At 28.8% G+C, this 20,444-nt stretch overlaps 2 protein-coding genes across 2 annotated transcripts; both read right to left on the bottom strand.

Moving 5' to 3' along the window:
- Window positions 1–2,638: 2,638 nt before the first annotated feature.
- LOC112728573 (probable pectinesterase/pectinesterase inhibitor 40) lies at window positions 2,639–11,204 on the bottom strand. Its single transcript, XM_072209935.1, has 3 exons — window positions 10,072–11,204; window positions 9,316–9,476; window positions 2,639–3,817 (listed from the first exon to the last, which is right to left on the bottom strand). Exons 1-3 carry the CDS (start codon window positions 10,932–10,934, stop codon window positions 3,372–3,374), a joined length of 1,470 nt encoding a protein of 489 aa, XP_072066036.1. The 5' UTR covers window positions 10,935–11,204; the 3' UTR covers window positions 2,639–3,371.
- Window positions 11,205–12,419: 1,215 nt separating this feature from the next.
- On the bottom strand, window positions 12,420–17,137 carry LOC112728569 (putative disease resistance RPP13-like protein 1). The gene is made up of 4 exons (XM_025778761.3): window positions 13,582–17,137; window positions 13,371–13,435; window positions 13,130–13,231; window positions 12,420–12,989 (listed from the first exon to the last, which is right to left on the bottom strand). Exon 1 carries the CDS (start codon window positions 16,923–16,925, stop codon window positions 13,587–13,589), a length of 3,339 nt encoding a protein of 1,112 aa, XP_025634546.1. The 5' UTR covers window positions 16,926–17,137; the 3' UTR covers window positions 12,420–12,989; window positions 13,130–13,231; window positions 13,371–13,435; window positions 13,582–13,586.
- Between the last annotated feature and the right edge of the window lie 3,307 nt (window positions 17,138–20,444).

The following is a 20,444-nucleotide window of genomic DNA, read 5'->3' as shown; positions in this document are numbered from 1 at the left end:
CACTATTCAGACTCTAGTCAATTTATCCTATATATATATATATATATATATATATATATATATATATATATATATAATTAGCATATTCACATACATTACTGTACTTATCAAGTTTCATTTCTATTTTTTTAGATATTGTTTATATTTAACTTAATTTTAAGAATAAGAATTAATTTTTGATGTACACAATTATTTAATTAGATTTATATATTTATATGATTTTTTAAGTGGTAAACTTTAAAAATTAATTATTTTATTAATGTAACGCGATTGATTGTTTGTGTAAAATTTTTTTATATTGACAGTATTTGAAAATTAAATTTTTACTTTGATACTTAATTTTTTTTATTTATTAAAATAATAAATTAGATGTCTATAAACATCTCTCTCATATTTTAGTGTCCAGAAATTATCTCTTACAAGAATTAATGTTTTTTTTTCTCTTTCTTATGTTTTATTTATTTAAATAAATTGGATGTCTATAAACATCTCACATTGTAGTGTCCGAAAATGATCTAGGATTTAATAATTTTTTTTTCTCTTTCTTATCACTTTAGTCCCTTCTCCCTTTGTATCTCAAGACTCGAGTATTTCCATTTGATGTGGTGATGACGTGATGTGATGTTCAAATAATTGAACCCTTTATAGCTTAAGTTGGTTGGCTTCATAACTTGCTTTAGGAATAGACCCAATATTTTTCATCACCATGCAACGCATGATTATTTGCATGTGCACGTTGTATAAATATAACAATGGAAAAGCTAGCATTTGTGGATCATACACATGGATAAACCTTTAATAATATACTATGGGCGATGTTAATTAACACTAGGGTAAAATATATTTTTTTTTTTAAATTTGATAAAAATTTTAAAAATATTTTTAAATATTATTTGTTTCAATTTTGTTTCATAAATTTTCGATTTGCATTAAATATCTTTCTGACGGTTAATTTTTCAAAAAATTTAGGACTAATTCAATAACAATTTTATAAGAACAACATTTAACACAAGCAAATCAAACATAATTTTTATTGGATTATTCTTAAATTTTTTAACAATTAGCTATCAGTCATATATTTGATGCAAATCAAAAATTTTTAGAATAAAATTAAAATAAAATAAAATTAAAGAATATTTTTAAAATTTTTACTAAATTTCAAGAACAAAAAATATACTTGATCCTTAAAACTACTAACTAATCTTTTCTTTCTTCTAAATTAAATGATGTCGTCTTATAGTTTTATATATACCAATTTTTCTAGGGATTCTTTTTTAAGAAAAAGATAATTAGTTCCATCAATGCAATAATATAATTTTTGTATATTATCTTTAATTTGGACACCGTGTAAATACTTTAATTTACGTGAGTCTTTTTAAATAAAAGTTAATTTGAAGTTCTAAGCCGTTTAATTCAATCTAGTAGTGACTAAAAATGTATTCTCACATGATGATGTAGATGTATATAATTCATGTGAAATAATGTTGGAATAATGATGTACCTATATATTGTAGGACATCAAGCAACTGAAGCAAGAGTTGGGTTGCACAAATTGATGATCTCTTAGAATATGGTTTGGCCATTGTGAAGTCCCCTCAAACTGTCAATCTTAATTAGATGAGAAATGCTATATAAACATGGTTTTGAGTTTTGACAATCAAATAATTCTAAATATGGTTGTTATTAAATAATTATATATTGAATTTTTTAAATTAATAAAATAAAGAAAATACATGTTAGTCGTTAAAAGAATATTAATATTAAAATAATATTTTTTATGAAAAGTATAGAGCAATGAGATTTTTTGAGTTTATGTAGGATCCATAATATACATATTTCCTGTTTTAGTATAATTTATCTGCGAAAATTGCTGTTTTATTAGTTTTTTTTTTTATTTGCCTTGTCAAAAATATCTTTAAAACAGAACTTTATTGGGCTCCTGTGTATATGTAAGAATAAACTTCTAAGCCCAATATATAAATAAAAAACTTGAAAGGTGGAGCTGGCCTGTGAAATTTAAAAATTCCAGACCAAAACAAAAAATGGTTTAATATTTATTTAGAGAACAAAAGATAAATGGCTGAATAATCTTTACTTAGTCTATTTTAATCTTACTAATTACTATAAATTTTTTTTGGGTGAGATACTATAATTTATTTACGTAATTTTCTGCTGATAAAAGCTCACCACTCAACATGGTAAGAAGCTGAGAGTGTAATCAATTGTGCTATGAAATTCCTTTACTAAGTTCTGATGAATGACAAAATTTACATTGTAATATTTAAACATAATAATAAAACAAATTAAAATGAAGACCGGTAAATAATCCTAGAGCACAACACTTGAATTGAACTTTGACATTATTTTAGATAAAATTTAATTTTAATACACTATCAATGTAAAATAATTTTATATGTATATTCAATTACATAACATAATAAAAATAATTACTTTTTATATTAACAGTATGAATAGTTATTAAAAAAAATGGATGTGATTCTACAATTGTGTAAAACGTTTTAAACTATAAGTGTATCAAAATTTAACTCTTTTTGAGTTTTTGATAATGCACATTATTTGTGAAATTTTAGTGCATATATTGAGGATACTACTATTAGAAAGGTGGGGATGGTTAATGAGACTAGCAACATAAACCCTAATTAATTACCACAATATCTCAACACATGAGAGTTATACATATAATAATCTACCATATACTATATGATTCAACTCAAATTATAGAAGAATGGAATGCCAGTGTTGTTCAACCACTCACTACCCTGTATGAACTCACCAACACTGAATTGGCTTGCTTCATTGGAACTATTAATAACTCTAAAACCTGGCCAATTAACTCTACCACTTGTGTTTGAACCTGGCCCCTTATTCATATACTCACCATAATAAAGCGTGTCCAATGCAAATGTCTGATTCCATTCAAGCCACCCTTTCGGATCAATCAGATCCTCCATGTAAGATCTAAGGTAGCGTTTGGTGGAGAGACAGAGACGGAAAGACTGAGACTGAGAGACAGAGACTAAGAGACAGGGATTGAAATAAATTTCAGTATTCTGTTTGGTGCAAAATGGGAGACAGAAATTGAAACATGAATGAAACTCTAATTTAATTTGCACAAAGGGTAAAATTAGAATTAATTAATTGAAATGAAAGTATTTTAGGTATAAAATGTTATTAAAGTTTCAGTCTCTATCTCTAAAAATTTCAGTCCCCTGTGTCCCTACTTTTTGGAGGTACTGAAATACTGAAATTTTAGAGACAGAGACAGAAATTTTAGTACCAGTCTCTGAACTAACAAACATGATACTGAGTCTCAGTCTCTCAATCTCTGTCTCAGTACCTCAAAACAAACGCTACCTAAGGTACACCGTTCTCGAGTATAGTTTCCATGGCCTCCCTAAGTAACTCCTGAACGACGATTTGACCGGAATTAGGTCAGATGCGGCGGCGATCTTGCAATTCAAGATCGAAATTCCGGTGTTCTGGTTCGGATCTTCTCTGCCTTGTGCGGTGAACAGATTCTTCTGATTCTCGTTAGGTTTGCGAGCGTAGAGGTTGCAATTTTGGAAGAGTACGGCGGCGTTACCGAATATGAAGTCAACGGTGCCGTAAATGTCGCAGTCGCGGTAGAATTGGCGCATGGAGTGGACGTAGAGGGTGTCTTGGTAGCCGACGAAGCTGCATTTGTAGAAGGCGGAGAAGTCGGCGCCGCTTCGTAGAGCCACGGCTTGGTGCTTGTCTGGCCCGGCTGAGTTCTCAAAGGTTATGCCCTTAGCTATGAAGCCTTCTCCTACCACAGCTGCATGCATATAATGCAACAAAGATTAAGTTTAGGTAGAAACTCAGCTGCTGAAGTTGATAGCAAAAAATTATTAGATATTAATTTTATATAAAATTGACTAAATATTAATTTTATATAAAATTGAGTGTATTTGAATTTTTACCTTAGGTCTAATTTAGATGGAACAGTGAGATGAACTACAATATTCTAAAAATCGAACCAATTAATCATCGAAGTGGTGAACTAAAAAGTTTGACTAATTTATTAGTTTTTGATAAAGTCTTTTAATTTTTGACCACTTCACTAACAATTGATCTTAACCTGAATAAGATTGATTTGGTGGTCGATCTTCGATTAATCAAATAGAATCAATCGATTCAATCTAGTTTTTAGAATCATGAGATAAAGCATTGAAATTATTTTATAGTAAATAAACATTTCATGAAATTATCTAATCATGCATTATTATATATCAGCAATAAAAATAAATAATTTTTAAATTTATTATTTATAAAGTCATATAAATAAATGTATATAATTAAATGACTATGTTAAATTCTTTTGATTAAATTGATAAACTTGTTAGGATAAGTGACTACCACATAAAAGAGAAAATATTAGTTTAGGTTATCACTTTAATTAAATGAACAATTTTTTTAAGTAATAAATAGGGATTTAGCCAACAATAAATTAACAAACGCTTTTAAATTATATTTTATATTAATTAATTAATTATCAATAATTAGTGATTATTTAAATTTTATTTTTTAAAAAATATAATTTATAATTCTTAATTACAATGGTTTAAAATTGATTGATTAAAAATTATTTATCTATATTTTTCTTTAAACGAAATAGGAAAAAAATTGCTGTCCAATTAATTAGTTTAATTTAGCACTAAGTACCTTATCCCTTAGCATTACTTATTAATTGGTCATAACATGTTACAAGCTATCATTGTGACAAGGCACGCAAGAGTTCTGCAAGGATTCTGAGTTTCTAACATTTAAACTTTATTGTATGTGAAATTGACCTGTCAGATAAATAAAAGTATATATGTTCTTGAGAAAAGTAATTTTGTATGCTGAAAAAGCCGAAAACAAGGCATAAAAAAGGTAAGTAAGAAGCAAGTGGGCCTAAATAATTATTCTGAAATGTAGTTGGGTTAGTGTGATGAGTAATAGATTCAGATCCAGAATATGATTCCCCTTTAGTTGGGGTTTGAACATGTGGACCCTGTTCATTTGACCCAACTCAAAGGTAACTCTTCTTTTCAGGAATAAATGTATATGTACATCTTCAAACATTGACCTATACCAAGAACAAAAAACTAACCAACTAAAAACCATGACATGCCACATTTCTTGTTCAATTTAGTTGCGCAAATATTCATATCAAAATATCTTCGTATAAAGATAATTTAAATATTATATTGAACAATTTAATTAAATTATCTAATAATTTTTAGAGAAAATTACATTTCTTTTCTTTATGAGATGTTAAAATAACACTCATTTCTCCTCTATTTTATAAATGTACATTCTCCTCCCTTCTAACTTTTAAAAAATCTCCTCTTTAATCTATTTTAAACTTTTTGTGTTAACTAATGTTAACTTTATCCATTTTTTAAGAAAAAATTATTTTTTAAAAAAATACTCATTAGTAAAAATTTTATTTTTTATCATTAAATTTTTCTTATCAAAATATCCTTTAATAAATTATTCTTTTATTGATTAAATTGTATTTTTTAAAAAATTTAATAATTATATAATTTTTTTCTAAAATACCCTTCAATAATTTTTTAATTATTAAATTATAATTTTACCAAAATTTTCGTTAACAATTTTTTTATATTTTACTATTAATTTTTTGATATCTATATATATTATTTTCAATATCAATATATATTAATTGTTATATATATTAACAGTGGTAAGATTTTTTTATTTAATGTTAAAATAATATATATTAATATAAAAAAATTAATAATAAAATATAAAAATAATTGTTAACAAAAATTTTGGTAAAATCACAATTTAATAATTAAAAAATTATTAAAGGGTAGGTATCTTAGAAAAAAATAATTTAATTATTAATTTTTTAAAAAATATTTTAATAAAAATATAATTTAATCAATAAAAAAATAATTTATTAAAAAGATATTTTGGTAAGTAAAATTTAATGATAAAAAATAAAATTTTTGTTAATGGGTATTTTTTTAAAAAATAATTAATTTTTTTTAAAATGAATAAAATTAATATTAGTTAATACAAAAAATTTAAAATAGATCAAAAAAAGATTTTTTAAAAATTAAAAAAAAATATATATTTATAAAATAAAAAAAAAAATATATCATTTTAGTATCTCATAGGAGAAAGGAGAGAGAAATGAAATTTTCTCTAATTTTTAAGACTTGGTGAGTATTAAACACACATACACAGTCTTGAGTATTCTCTTATTTTTGTCTTTATATTGCTTCAGAGTTCAATTGTGTCGGTACTGGGGAGCTACGAAAATTTCAGTTAAAACAAAGAAATTAAAAGTTGTCGGCAAGTGATGATCCAAATCTATGTTATTTGAAAAAAAACTAGAAAGGACATTGTAGAAATGCATTACTTGCTAAGACTGCCATGATTCATAAAACCAAAGCAACTGACACAATAAAAGATCAAATTTTAAATTTTCTAATAAAGCTTAAATTATTAACAAAAACAGATAAATAATCATAGCATATAAAAAAAATGATTTTGAGACGTAAAAAAAAATTTAAATATTTTAAAAATATCGATATTCTAATAATTTTAACTGTTAATTTTAATTAATATATTATATATATTTTATAATTAAAATCAATAGACTAAACTATTAGAAAACTAATATTTTAGAAATATTTCAAATTCTTCCAAAAGTTAATAGCTAATGAGAACATATCCTTCAATATCCAAAGGTTAACACATTGTATATATGGGACATAGAAGTAGACACATAATACCACCAGAATATATGAATCATTTAACAAGTAACAGTATTAGTATTAAGTACTAAAGGGTAATTATTTTTCTTTTAACTTATTTTTTATTTTATTTTTATCTTTTGTCAGCTAAAGATAATATATAACGTGTGACCTAAGGCACATAACACAGCTAGGTAGAACGTGTGTGGGTCAATATATATGTCATAATCTGGTACAAATTAAAAATCTCACTGTACTATTAAAGCAAAATTTGTTAACATTTTACTCATTATTGATGAAGTAGATTAAATGATCATGGACAAGAAATGTCTCACCCTCATAAAAGTTTGCCTTTCATAATTTAATTATCCTACGCAATATATTTCTATATATAATCTAATCTAATGGTGTTTTATTATGTAATGATTGAAAAGGAAATTAAAGTTGTACATATATATGTACTATACTATGCATGGAATCATATGGACCATAGCCTATAATTTTTTCAGCATTGTATTCAATCACGAAATATCATCGAATGAATCCTCTAAGATTTTAAAAGGGCATAGCCTTTTTTCCTTTAGACTTTTCGTGGTTATATTATTTCTCTAAATTTTAAGCAAGTGATGAAGTGTCCCACAATAAAAGATATGTAGCATTTTACTTTCTAGGCTCTAACTATAATAAGCTGGGTTGAAAGCAGTGCCGGAGCTTCAAACAAAATTTTAGAGGGATAAAAAATTTAACATAAAAATTTAATAATAATATTTATATTAAAATAAAATTTATAAATATAATTATTTTTTAAATTTATTACTAATAAGATAATAAATAAATAATTTTACAGATAAAAAATATAAAATAGTTTATAATGGTACTTTTTGAGTCTTTAGTGATTTAAAATTTTCAATAATTAAATCAGAATTATTTTTCAGTAATTTATAATATTTATTGAATTTTTTTATCAATTTATACAAATACAATAATATCAATACTTATTAAATATTATAATATTTTTTATCATATAAAAAATTAAATTAAATAAACAGTAAAATATAAAATAATATTAAATTAAATAAATAAAAATCACCTAATTTTTTATATTTGAACTCAAAGGTAGAGTGTTACTTGTTGAATAGAGAGTTGCGAAATGCGAATATCTCTTTTTATGCTTATCTTTTTTAAGTCATAATAAAGTATTTGAGCCAATTAAACTATTTTTTATTTTTTAAAAAAATATTACTAATTTTTTTATAAAAAATTTGGAAATATAACCCTATTGTCTTAACTAAGCTCCACCTCTAGTTGAAACTATAAAACCCTCTATTATTATTTATCATGTGTTGTTTCTAGAATCAAAAGATAGGGTTTAATTGTTGTAAATAAATTATACAACAGGAAATTTCTTGACATACAAAATTTAATTAATTTCTTAAATTTTGATATATAATGTTCATAAGATTTTCAAATCAATTATATCTTATTATAATTTTGCAAGATGCCTTTGACAAACCCAATGGTGGCCGTGTATATATGTTCAGAGTTCGAACCATTATTTAAAATAATTTCCCAACAAATTGTTTTACTATAAAAGTTCATCAACCAAAATCAAGGATTTTAGTATCATTGTTGAGATAACATGTGAGCTCATTATTATCAAGTTGCCATGCTTTTGTTGTCTCTTCTATATTTTTTTTTTTTAAATTGTTCCCTATTTAATTTGTCTTTAACATAACAGCCACACCTCCTCATAATAATAAATCAATTTTCAAACTTTACTAAGCCATTTCATGAATCTCACTTGTGATTTATGACAAGGGCCTGCACCAGTTTTTGTTTTCTTCCCTTTATTTTTTTAATTATTGTGTAAAATATATATGAAATAATTCGCACCAATATGTATGTCTCATATTCAATAATGAACTAAATACAGATTTATGAAAATGAATAAGGGTGAATTATAAAAAAATAAAACTAAACCTACCAAAATATTAATAAATTTTTAACAATATATATGAATTTTTATAAGATTTAATTATTTGGTTGGTCTCTATAATTTCACCAAATTTTTAATTAGATCCTGATATTTTTTTTCAATTAAGTTCTTATATTACTTTTAATTTTGTAATTAAATCATTTTCATGTCAAAAACATTAAAATTAATAGAAGATTTCTCCTAAAATACACGTGATAAAAAAACTAATTAAATTTTTAACTATAAATACCTTCAATTTGTAAAAAAATATTTAATAACTGACTCTAATATTTTTTACACTAAAAATGATCCAATTATAAAATTAAAAATAGTATAGCTTATAAGGACTCAATTTAAAAAGAAAAAAAATATAGAAACCTAATTATAAATTTAGTAAAATTATAGGAAGTATTAGAATAATTAAACTTTTTTGTAATTAACATTTTTTAAAGAAAAACTAGAAATTATTTTACTACCACGCAACTTATTAATCTTTAGTAAATAATTTTAATACTTCACTCTAAAAAAAATTAATAAGAAGCTCAAATAATTAATAAGCAGAAGAAATTAAAGGAGAAAAATGGTTACCAACAGTAGCTGATTGAAAAGTGGTCCAGCCATCGACAACATTCCTACTTGCCTTGACAATGGTCCTTCCGATGCCATCTCCAATAAACACCAAATTAGTCTTCTTTCTAATTACTTCCACATTCTCGAAGTATGCTCCACTTTTTATGTATATCACAAACCTAATATATATAATCACACTTAATAATTAACAAAAAAAAGAAAACTAAATCATAACATGTTAACAAGGCATTATTATTACACTTATTGTATGTATTTTTCTACACCTAAGATTCTTTTTGTACTTTGAGGTAAAATATATTAGGCTAGATTCATCTATTGTTATATACTAAATAAACCTCTTCTGTTATTTGAAATAACAAAAAGGTGGTTAAATTTTTAGAAGACATAATTTGTGTAACAATGAGTCAAAGTTGAACTAAGTAAAGGATAAGAAGTTTGATGACTGCATTTTAATTTCATTCTTCAAAATAAAAATATTAGTAAATTTTACTATAAGAAAAGTAAAATTCTTATATATTTAGAGTCCAATATGCTATTATAAAAAAAGATCAGTTAATTTTTTTAAGTTGTGCTAATTCAATATAGAAAATAAAATAAATACACTTAGCATTTTTCTTAGCTAAAACAGCTTCAAAGCTCTTATAAATGATCATTCATATGAGATTTTGCTGACAATGTAATGCAATGAGTGAAAGGAATGAATGATTTTCTTTAAATATAGTATAAAATAATTTTAATAATATAATTATATACCTGGTTGTGCTGGAATTAGGAGCCATAACTACAGCTTCACCAATAGTAGTAAAATTTCCAGAACCATCTTTAGCCACAACAACATCAATCTTAGTTTCATTCACATTTCCACCTTCTAGAAGCTTCCTATCCTTAGCAGAAACCCATGAAGGGAACCCTTTCTTCATTGTTCCATATTCAGCAAACACCTCTTCTTTCTTCAAACTTGTCTTCACTTTCTTCAACATTGCCAATGAGTTACTAACATGATGTGATATCTCAATCACTTTCTCCTCTATCAACCCTCTCACAGCATTCCCATTATTGCTTTGTGAGAAACCATCAAGACAAGTGTACAAATTTGTCATTGCCCCACTTAGTAGAGTTTGCAAATCTTGGTTGGAAGATGATGATGATGATGATGGATTTTTTGAGAGATCAAGAATGGTGGTGTTGAGTTCTACTATGGTGTCATCAAAGAGTTTGAGACAATCATCTAAGGCTCTTTTCTCAATGGTGTTGAGAGTGTTTTGGAGATTCTTGATTATGGTGGTGCAGTTGTTGGATGAAGATTTGACTTCATGGACTGTGTGGTTGACTACTTTGGAGATTATTTGTGGCATTGTTTTTGTTTCAAGGTTTGGGAATGTGGATAAGGTTGAGACACAGAGATCAGGGTAGAGTGTTCCTTTGCATTTTGAATGTGCTACTAATTGGATATGGTTTTGGAAATGGAGATGTTTTTTCCCTTCTTGTGGTGTTGTTGATTTGAAATTTGGGGCTTCAATGAAATAATTGAGATGTGTAGCTAAAAAGATCAGTGCAAAAATCATGGATAGGATTGGTATAAAGGGAAAACATGGTGATTTTTTGAGGTTGTTCATTGTAAAGGGCTTAAGAGGAAAAATAGAAGTGGTGTAGTAGAAGCTTTGGTTAAGGGTGTGAATGTGTGGTTGTGTAGGGTGCTATATATATGGGAATATGGGGAATAAATAGGGTGGTTTTGGGTTATTGTAAAAATGAAAAAAGAAAATAGTATTTGAATTCATTTTACTTATACACACTCAAAATATAAAGAGAGAAGAATATCATGCTTTTGTGTGTAAAGTTGAGCATAGCATTTGATGCTAAAAAGGAAAAAATAGAAATGTGTTGTTTGAGTTTGAATTTATCTGTAGATTATGTCAGAGAGATGGCATGAAATTTGACCCTTTTTCAATTTATGTTAGTTTTGTCAAATAGGATCATAATGTGACATGGATTTTAAATGCTGTCTAAATTAATGGCTCTTAAAAGGATGGAATGTGTGATTATGTGTGACACCTTTTAATCACTTTGGCTCCTGGTTTAAGTGTTGCAACTATGCAGCTAGGGAATGGAATGAAATTTGCACCCAAAGCATATGATTTGATTTTCAACTTTGTTTCTATCTATTGTAAATTTTATTATTTTACTTTTGTAGTGCAACAATCCTACACAAAATTATAGTTTAAGAGACTGAAAGTAAGAAAAAAAACATCAGAAAATGGAGAAAGAAAGCAGAATTGAAGGGATTGAAAGTAGAATAGGAATGCTATATATCGACCTGTAGTAGTAGTACTATGCTGTCACACACAAAATAGAAGAGGAATACTATAATAATTAACCTCCTACTACCACAATTTTTGCCCTAAGCACTTCATATTCGTAACATAGCAACATTCTGAATGCATCTTCATTTGTTAAAAAAAAATGCTAGTGTTTACAATTTTACATGATTTGCAGATAACATTTTTAATGATATTTTGAATGAAAGCTGTAATAGAGAAGATCACGATATATTCTGGTTCAATTCCAACAGTAGGATCTACATCCAATCTCCATCACAAAAAATGTAGAATTTTCCACTCTAAACAAATTCAAGTTACAATTATCAATTCAAGCCAAATACAAAAACAAATTTACTGATGAGAGTGAATTACAATTACAATTCTATGTCAATAAAAATTAATAACACTAATGCTTATATATCAACCTATAGTACTATGCTGTTACATACAGAACATAGAAAATAATATATAAACCGCAACTAACCTATAACAGCCATACCAGAATTACCAAACTCAGCCTAATCTTTGCTTAGTACTAACATGCAAAAATTGCTGCTACCACAATCTTTGCCCTATGCACTTCATATTTATAACACAATAACTTTCTCAATGCATCTTCATTTGCCCAAAAAGAAAAAGGCAGCTGGTGCTTAAAATTTTATTTTATTAGATAGAGATATTTTATAAAATTATCGCATGATTTTGCAGAAAAATATGCAAATGACAGTTATAATGATATTGTGAATGAAAGCTGTAATAGAGAAGATGAACATCACGATATATCCTGGTTCAATCCCAAAATGGGATCTACATCCAGTCTCCACCATAACAAATGGTAGAACTTTTCACTATAAACAAATTCAAGTTACAAATACCAATTCAAGCCAAATACAAAAACAAATTTCTCAAATGCCACACATGGCTTTTTCTTGACGTTCTCACATCCTAGCATGACAGAAATTGATACACACTTTCTAAGCTTTCTCTTTCTTATAAATAGAATAACTCATATCAGCTATCCTAAAATAGAATGAAATGATGAAGACATGAAAACTCTTTTTTCTTTTAACATTGCAAGTGTGTACACTTTGTGCCTATTTTTGACAGGCTGCTCCAACTGTATCCTTATCATTGAAGGTGCTCTTGTTGCATTTTGATTGATCTATCGGTCTTAGCGAAAATCTGTTCTACATCATCTACTTCTACTTTTGATTTTGTATGAGGATGGTGTCTTCCATGAATTCAGCTTACGTATTGATGCAGAGACCACACCTCGTGAAATCATTCTTGACCAGGTTCCCTTGCTCTCCAAATTGAGCCTACTCCAACTTCACTTCAATTTGTTTCTTGCTGCACCGAAACAAACACATTAGAACAACTCATACAATTTTTGCTTAGCACACATTAACTCAAATCATAAATGTTTGGGATCACAAAGTTTATTAGTTTCTTAATTCAACAGAATTAATAATAAGAAAATAAACTTATACCAAATCCAACAAAGGGCACGAGCAAGCAAGCAGGAGCAACAGGAAGAAAGGTAATGAAAGGCCTTCCATTTGGGTGTAGGACAAGGCATGGTGCAAAAGTAGCTAATTGAAATAAGAAAAAAAAGAAGAAAAACCATTAGAATAGAAAAGGTAAAAAATGGAAGGGAAAGATTTCATCATTCTCAAGGTATGATCCTTGAATTAACAAAACAAGCTTCAATAGACAGAGAAGCATCCTTACAAGAATGGAGGTGCACAACCGAACTGCATTAAATTGACAAGTCCCAGAAGAATCATTAAATGTCCCTATACATGAAGAACAAAGAAGAATAAATTAGGAATAAAAAGGATCAAAATTTGGAAATAAAAGTAAGATTAAGTAGGAGAGAATGAATATGATGTAGGAGAAGATGAAGTGGGTTTGGGATATAGAGAGATAGCAAAAGAGTTACCTGTTTTAAGATGTTGACTCATTGCCAATCCGTCTCCTATCAACTTCAATGTGGGGGATGTGGGAAATGGATGGCCAAATGTGGGGGTCCTTCCTCTCTATGCCTTCACCCAACAACCCACATTCTCTGATTATGAGAGTCTCTAAAGAGCCAGGCACCCTTATTATGTTCTCCAGCTTAGGGCAACCTGAAATTATTAAGTATAGGAGGGACTGTGACTGTGACACCTCCAGAGATGTCAAATTTTCACATCTTTCAATTCTCAGATCATTGAGATTCGGGAACGGTGGCAATGCGAAGGATGTAAGCGAATCACAGCTGTTCTTTATTGTAAGATACGTTAGTGAGTGATGTTGTTGGTGTTGCATTGGGAATTCTACATTCTTGCAATCCTTGATTGATAGCTCTTTCAATGAAGGGGGCAAAGAATCCCCTGGAAATGATATGGCTGTTGAGCACTCTGAGATTCCTAAACAACTGAGAGAGGTTGGTTGGGTGTGGGTCATGGCCTCAAACACATACTCCACCTGCTGCTCTCCATTAACCCATAGTACCTCCAACATGGAAAGTGGTAGCTCCCGCATTCTTGCTTCTTGTTTGCCATCTATTGTTAATGAGCGTAGGATGGGAGCTCTTGGCAGATAACAACCAATCTCCTCACATTCTTCAATCCGAAGCTTCTCCAAAGAGGGAAGGAAAGTGGGCAAATCTCCTCTTAACTTAGGACAGTGCAGTATCCAAAGTGCTTCAAGTTTCGGAAATGGTGCATCATCATCATCATCACATTCATATGACTCCCATTCCTCCCAGCAAGGCATTCTTTGAATAATGAGAATTTTAAGGGATCGGAAGGGTGTCTCCTGATGCTGATGAGTTCCATCACCCTTATAGAATGACCCACCAATCTTCTTCACCTTGTCGAGCTCTCTAATGATTAGACTCTGCAGAGAGGGTAACTGTCCAAGTGAAGGAATCACCCAACAATTCCTGCATCCACTCAGCTCCAACCAAGTCATGTTGTGGTACCAAGACTGCCCTACCCAATCCGGAAACATCGTACCTCTGTAACACCTGATGAATAGCGTCTTCAAGTCTTTGTGAGGACGTAATTTGTCAAGTACATCTTTTTCAGTGTGGGAATCACAAACCTCACTTTCTTCAAACGATGACCAACTCAAAAATAAACCATTCAGGTGTATTTTTTCATCCATCCTTGCATTCGATGCTTCACCACTATTCTTAACATTCTCTAGTTGCGTAATCCACAATGACCTATGAAGATGTGTTAGTCCTCCCAGTTCTCCAATCCCATTCTCTTCATGTTTCCCCACAATATAGTGACTTAAAAATTGCAAATCTTTTAATTTGCTCATCTTTTTTGGCATCTCTTCCACCAAAATAGAGCCGAAAATATCAAGATGACGCAAATTCACAAGATTTTGCATCTTGCTAGGAAGCTTTTTAAGATTTCTACACTCTCTCAACTTCAAGGTTTGTAAATTGTACAAGCAACTTAAAGACTCGGGCAAAGTCACGATGGATGTGTCTGAAAGATCCAAATAACGCAAATGGATCAATTCACCAATTGAACGATGCAACAAGTTTTCATCATCTGAAAAAATTTTAAATGACAAAACTCGTAAGCACTTCAATTGTTCTAGTAAGTCACAAGGAACTACTACTCCCTCTGAGAATTCATGATATGTATCCAAATTGACTTGCAGCAATGTCCTTGCATGCTTTAAACTATCACATACTTCCAGGATCTTTGAGACTGAATCCTTCTTGTGCAAAACATATGACAAATGACGAGTTTTGATATCATGCTTGAGTACATTCTTGACTTCAAAGGTTCTAAAATAGAACTTTTCACCATAGAATGTTGCTAAATCATGCACCAGATCGTGCATTACAAATGAAGTTTCATAAGAAGGTTGAAAAAATGATCTTGATGCTAAATCACTAAAATATTCATAGCCAACTTCTTCTAAAGTGCTTCCCCCCCTCGGCTGTTGCAAAAGACCCTCGGCCATCCACAATAACACCAATTCATCTCTATCAAATTCATAGTCTTTGGGATACAAAGAACAATAAACAAAACAACGTTTTAAGTGCGAAGGAAGGTGGTAATAACTGATCCTCAAAGCAGGAATAATTTCAATTTCCTCTTCAGAGAATTCCCAAATTTCACTGTTCAAAACATTATTCCAATCCTTTTCATTATCTTTGGACCTTAATAAGCTCCCAAGTGCTTGAGCAGCTAGAGGTAATCCCTTGCACTTTTTAACAATTTCTCTGGCAACTTTTTCAAAAGCTAGACGCTCTCCAGAAAGAAATGCATGATTTGCAAACACTACCCAACAATCTTCATCATTCAACGCACTCAAATTGTAGGCTTGATAATGAAAACCTTTCACCATGTTTGCAATCTTTTCGCTACGAGTTGTCACAAGGATCTTACTCCCCTCACTTCCACATCTAAAAGGAATCAGAAAATTTGCCCAAGCTGTGTAATTGTTACTCCAAAAGTCATCCAAAACAACCAAGAATTTCATCCCTGTTAGCTTACTCCTTAAATGTTGTTGAGCTGAGTTTAAGCTATTCATATCACAGCGACTAGAAGTTATTTCCTCTATTACAGTCTTTGTCACTTTAAGAACATCAAATTCTTCCCCAACACAAACCCATGCTCTAACATTAAACTTTTGCTGCACTTTGTCATCATGAAAAACCAACTTAGCCAAAGTAGTTTTTCCGATCCCACCCATACCCCAGATAGGGATGACAGATAGTTCACCATCATTAGTATCATCTAACAACAATTTGACTATATCCTCCCTGTCTTGGTCCCTACCAACAAATACATCAGACTTTTGAACAAGAGATGTTGATTCGATTCTCCCAGACATGTTCTTGGCTACAATCTTTTCTAGACGAAGGATATCTTTGTGTTTTGCAATATCGTCTAGTCTAGCAATGATGTCTTCAATCCTAGTAACCATCTCCCTATCTTGCAAATTGAGAAAGCGAGACAGGAAGTTACCTGGTGGATCCTTCTGAGTGGCAGCTTTGGTGGCGACTTCATCCAACAAGTCATCAGCATCATAGACAGCATCTTGGAGATCTTCGAGCCACCTCTTGACAGCAGGGTCAGTGATCTGCTTCTTCTCAGCATCATTCAGCACAGCTTCAACCACATTCAGAATGGTCTTCAGCCTTTGAAGCAGCTTCTGGTCAACCTTCTTTCCTAGCATCATATTGATTATGGCAGGATCAGACAGCTTGTCAAAAAGAACATTGAGAAAAGAAGAGAGAAAAGCTCCTCCAACAAGTTCAGCAGCCATGTTCACAAGAGCAAGAAAGTAAGAAAGAGTGAGAGAAGTTGTGTATAGTTTGCACTGGAATTCAAAAATTCTGACGAACACAAAAGGGTAAGAAGGAAGTGGTAGGTTGCAGGGTAGTTTAGCCAAGTATATGGTGTATTATAAATTGACTTCAAAATTGAGATGCTTATTGGTCTTCTGGACAAGTTCACATGATGCTTCTGGGTCCTTTCCTCGAAAACAGTGACACGTTTGAATGCTTTAATAAAGTGTATGGTCCACTGCATCCTGTAGCCAATAGAGTGATGTTTGCTTCCATTATTAAGTTGAAGCAAAAATTCTTCTTTTGTTTTTACATTCATTCACACATTTCTTACTTTTTTATCGAAAAAGTTACTTTTATTTTCTAAATGGAATCCAAATGTATTGAAATGATAAGTATGATGTTGCATCATGGGGACACCTGCTTTATACAAAAGAATAAGGTTTAATTTGTGTTTAAGCAAATTTTGATGCTTTCCACATTTAACCAAAATCACGCATTGGTAACTATTTTAGTAACAAACTGCAGCATGGATAATAATGAAGATGCCCTTGTAATACTATCTATATAATCAACAATCTAACATATAGAGTAAAATATATTTTTTGTTTCTAAAGTCAGCAAAAATTTTGAATTTATCTCTAAATTTTATTTTATTTTAATTTTATCTTAAAAGTTTTCAATTTGCACCAAACATATTTTTTATAGTTAAATTTTCAATAAATTTAAGATTAATATAAATATAATGCATAAAAATTATGCTTAATTTGCTTATTTTAAAAGTTGTTCCTATAAAATTGTTATCGAATTGGTCCTAATTATTTTGAAAAATTAGCCGCTAAGAATATTTGATACAAATAAAAAAATTTTTGGACAAGATTAAAATAAAATAAAATTTATGGATATCTTTAAAATTTTTGTCAAATTTTAAGACTAAAAAATATAAATTTTTTTTTTTGGTAATAATAATTTACTCTTTAATAATGTAACTTTTTGACAGATCATGGCAGGTGATATCACATTTCTCTCTTTTTTATTTTTATCTCATCTTTTGTATTGGCCTTTGTAAGCCCTCTTATTTAACCCCCCAAAAAAACCAAACTATCCATTCCGTGCATGGTGTATCTTATTTTTTTTGGTAGACATGGTGTATCATATATTCATTTTAATTATTATCTCGCTTGCTTTTTAGAATTGGGCCTTGGCCCAATATGCTGTTACAAGGCAAAGACTGAAAAAAAAGAAAAGCAGTAAGTTTCACCTTACCTGTTAAGTTTGTGTTAATATTTTGTTGTGCACTACCGTGAAGTTGATTTATTGTCTTCTGTATTTTGATATTTGTTTAATTAAAGGAAATACCTTGTCCAAAAACAAAGAGAAAGAACTAAGTTAAATAGAAATCACAAAAATGAAGAAAATAATACTTTATTGTCCTTAGAACACCACAATGGATTTTAATTTTATATCTCCCAGATAACCCAATTTTATCATCATGCAAACCAGAGGGAGAAAAATGCAATTACAAAAGAACTCGGGGGTAGCAAATGCAAATTTTCTCTATATTCTAATATTTGATAGTATAGCATCTTCAAGTGTATAATGAGTCACAACTCACAAATCAATTTGAAATAAAAAACACTTATTAGATTTATAAAGAAAGTATCTATCTTTACTACTTCTCTTTTTTCTCTATATTTCTAATTAAAAAACATAATCTAAACGCACTCTAAAACGTGTCCATGTTGAAAGTTTGGCTCCAACTTGCTTTATTGTTTTTGTATATCTCTAATGCTCTATAGTTTGTTAGAACATGATGAGTGTAATGCACATATAAAAATCTCGATACTTACTGGCCCGTTTCATCTAAGCCGAGATTGCATTGCTAACTTATAATTAAAGGCATTAAGTTCATATATATATAATTATTATATTCTTTAAGAACGAAGGTTTCCAAATAAAACTTTGCATTCTCTACTACTATCTAAGGTTTGAATTCTCCTTTAATAATTCGTAGTCTTACATGCTTAACTATTGGTCATTCATCCCCATAGATATTTCGAAAATGATAAGACTAACGAGCCCCCTTTTAAGAAATACAAAAAAGTATTAGTCTTTATGGTGACATAAACCGAAAAAAAAAAAGGAATCGTTAAAATAGAAAATAGAAAATATAATAGCTTTGTCAACCAGTTGGCGAATTTGAATTTTTTTTTTTTCCCTCTCTCTTTTCATATATATGAGGAATGTTACCAAAGAAAATTAAAAAATAAAGGTTATTAATATATAAAACATATATCACATACATTATTATTATTATTATTATTATATAGTAAACTCCATCCCATACTAGAGGTTGAATAAGATATACAAATTAATCAAAGTATACAACACAATTTTTTGAAATAAAACTGTGGCTACTATTACCTAATAATCTGAGTTAGGTACTGTAGATTATTATATAAAATATATGATAAAGTCACGGTTTATTTTAGCACCTAGGAGCAAGTTGCATGCACGAAATTAAACTACTTGTTTCTGGGAGTGATTATCTAAAGAAGTTGTTCATTTCACATGATAATATTAGAAATATAATTATTTATGTAATTATTTATTAATTTATATTTTTAAATAAGTAATTATTATAATATAATATTAAAATATGTATGATCAAAGATTATGTTTTTTTTTATACTAAAATTGAGATTAGAAGATTAAATTTTAAATATTGTATTTGGTGATTAAAAATTAAAATTTTAGTCATAAAATATAAAATTTGAAATTAAATTTTTATAATATATTTTTTAAATATTTTTATTTAATTTTTAAATTTTAATTTATTTTTCAGTCTTTATTTTATTTTAAATCAAATATAATATTAAGATATATTTTATATTAAATATAATATAAAAATTTAATTCAATCCCATTCAAACACAATCCTTATAAGTAATTTTATGACAGATGTATGTATTATTTTTAGACGATGCATTGTACTACATATATATTAAGCGTTCACATGATAAATGTGTTCTACGGTAATTATCACCAAATGGTAAATAAAGATTTGACTAAATATTTCTCTTTTTCATGCAAGAAATAAATTGTGAAAATGGTCAGAACTCAGAACATGCAGCTTTCTGTGTTTCAATTTGTTAGTTAGCTTAATTTCATAATATTGGATATTGTGTTAACGAGTACAATTTTTTGTTTATTTATATGCATACCTTACCAATATTATTCTTGATGAGGACATACATCCAAGCTATATTATTCTTTGCGACTTTTATTTTTTTTTTTTACCTTGTCGGTTGGAATATAACTAATGATGTTTCTGGCTCAAAGTAAATGATTCTTTTTTTTGGCTACTTTATTATTCAGTTACTTGTACTTAATTTTCTAAATCAGTCTTTTTGGCGAGAAAACATAATTTTCCTTAAATAATATAATCAAGTTAACGGTAATAATGTATAAGTTCGCCCCTATATATTGTCAAACATG

The sequence above is a fragment of the Arachis hypogaea genome, chromosome 12 (assembly GCF_003086295.3).
Source record: "Arachis hypogaea cultivar Tifrunner chromosome 12, arahy.Tifrunner.gnm2.J5K5, whole genome shotgun sequence".
Taxonomy (NCBI): Eukaryota; Viridiplantae; Streptophyta; class Magnoliopsida; order Fabales; family Fabaceae; genus Arachis; species Arachis hypogaea.
Note: the sequence above shows the minus strand (reverse complement) of the source record. Positions and strands in the feature narration are given on the sequence as shown.

Bases quoted from the DNA above. Each gene is read 5' to 3' on its own strand.
- LOC112728573 (XM_072209935.1), bottom strand. From the start codon at position 10,934: ATGAACAACCTCAAAAAATCACCATGTTTTCCCTTTATACCAATCCTA. The intron at 9,477-10,071 runs GTATATAATTAT...TATATATATTAG, and splicing joins CCTAATTCCAGCACAACCAG to GTTTGTGATATACATAAAAA. The intron at 3,818-9,315 runs GTAACCATTTTT...ATATGCATGCAG, and splicing joins TTTTCAATCAGCTACTGTTG to CTGTGGTAGGAGAAGGCTTC.
- LOC112728569 (XM_025778761.3), bottom strand. From the start codon at position 16,925: ATGGCTGCTGAACTTGTTGGAGGAGCTTTTCTCTCTTCTTTTCTCAAT.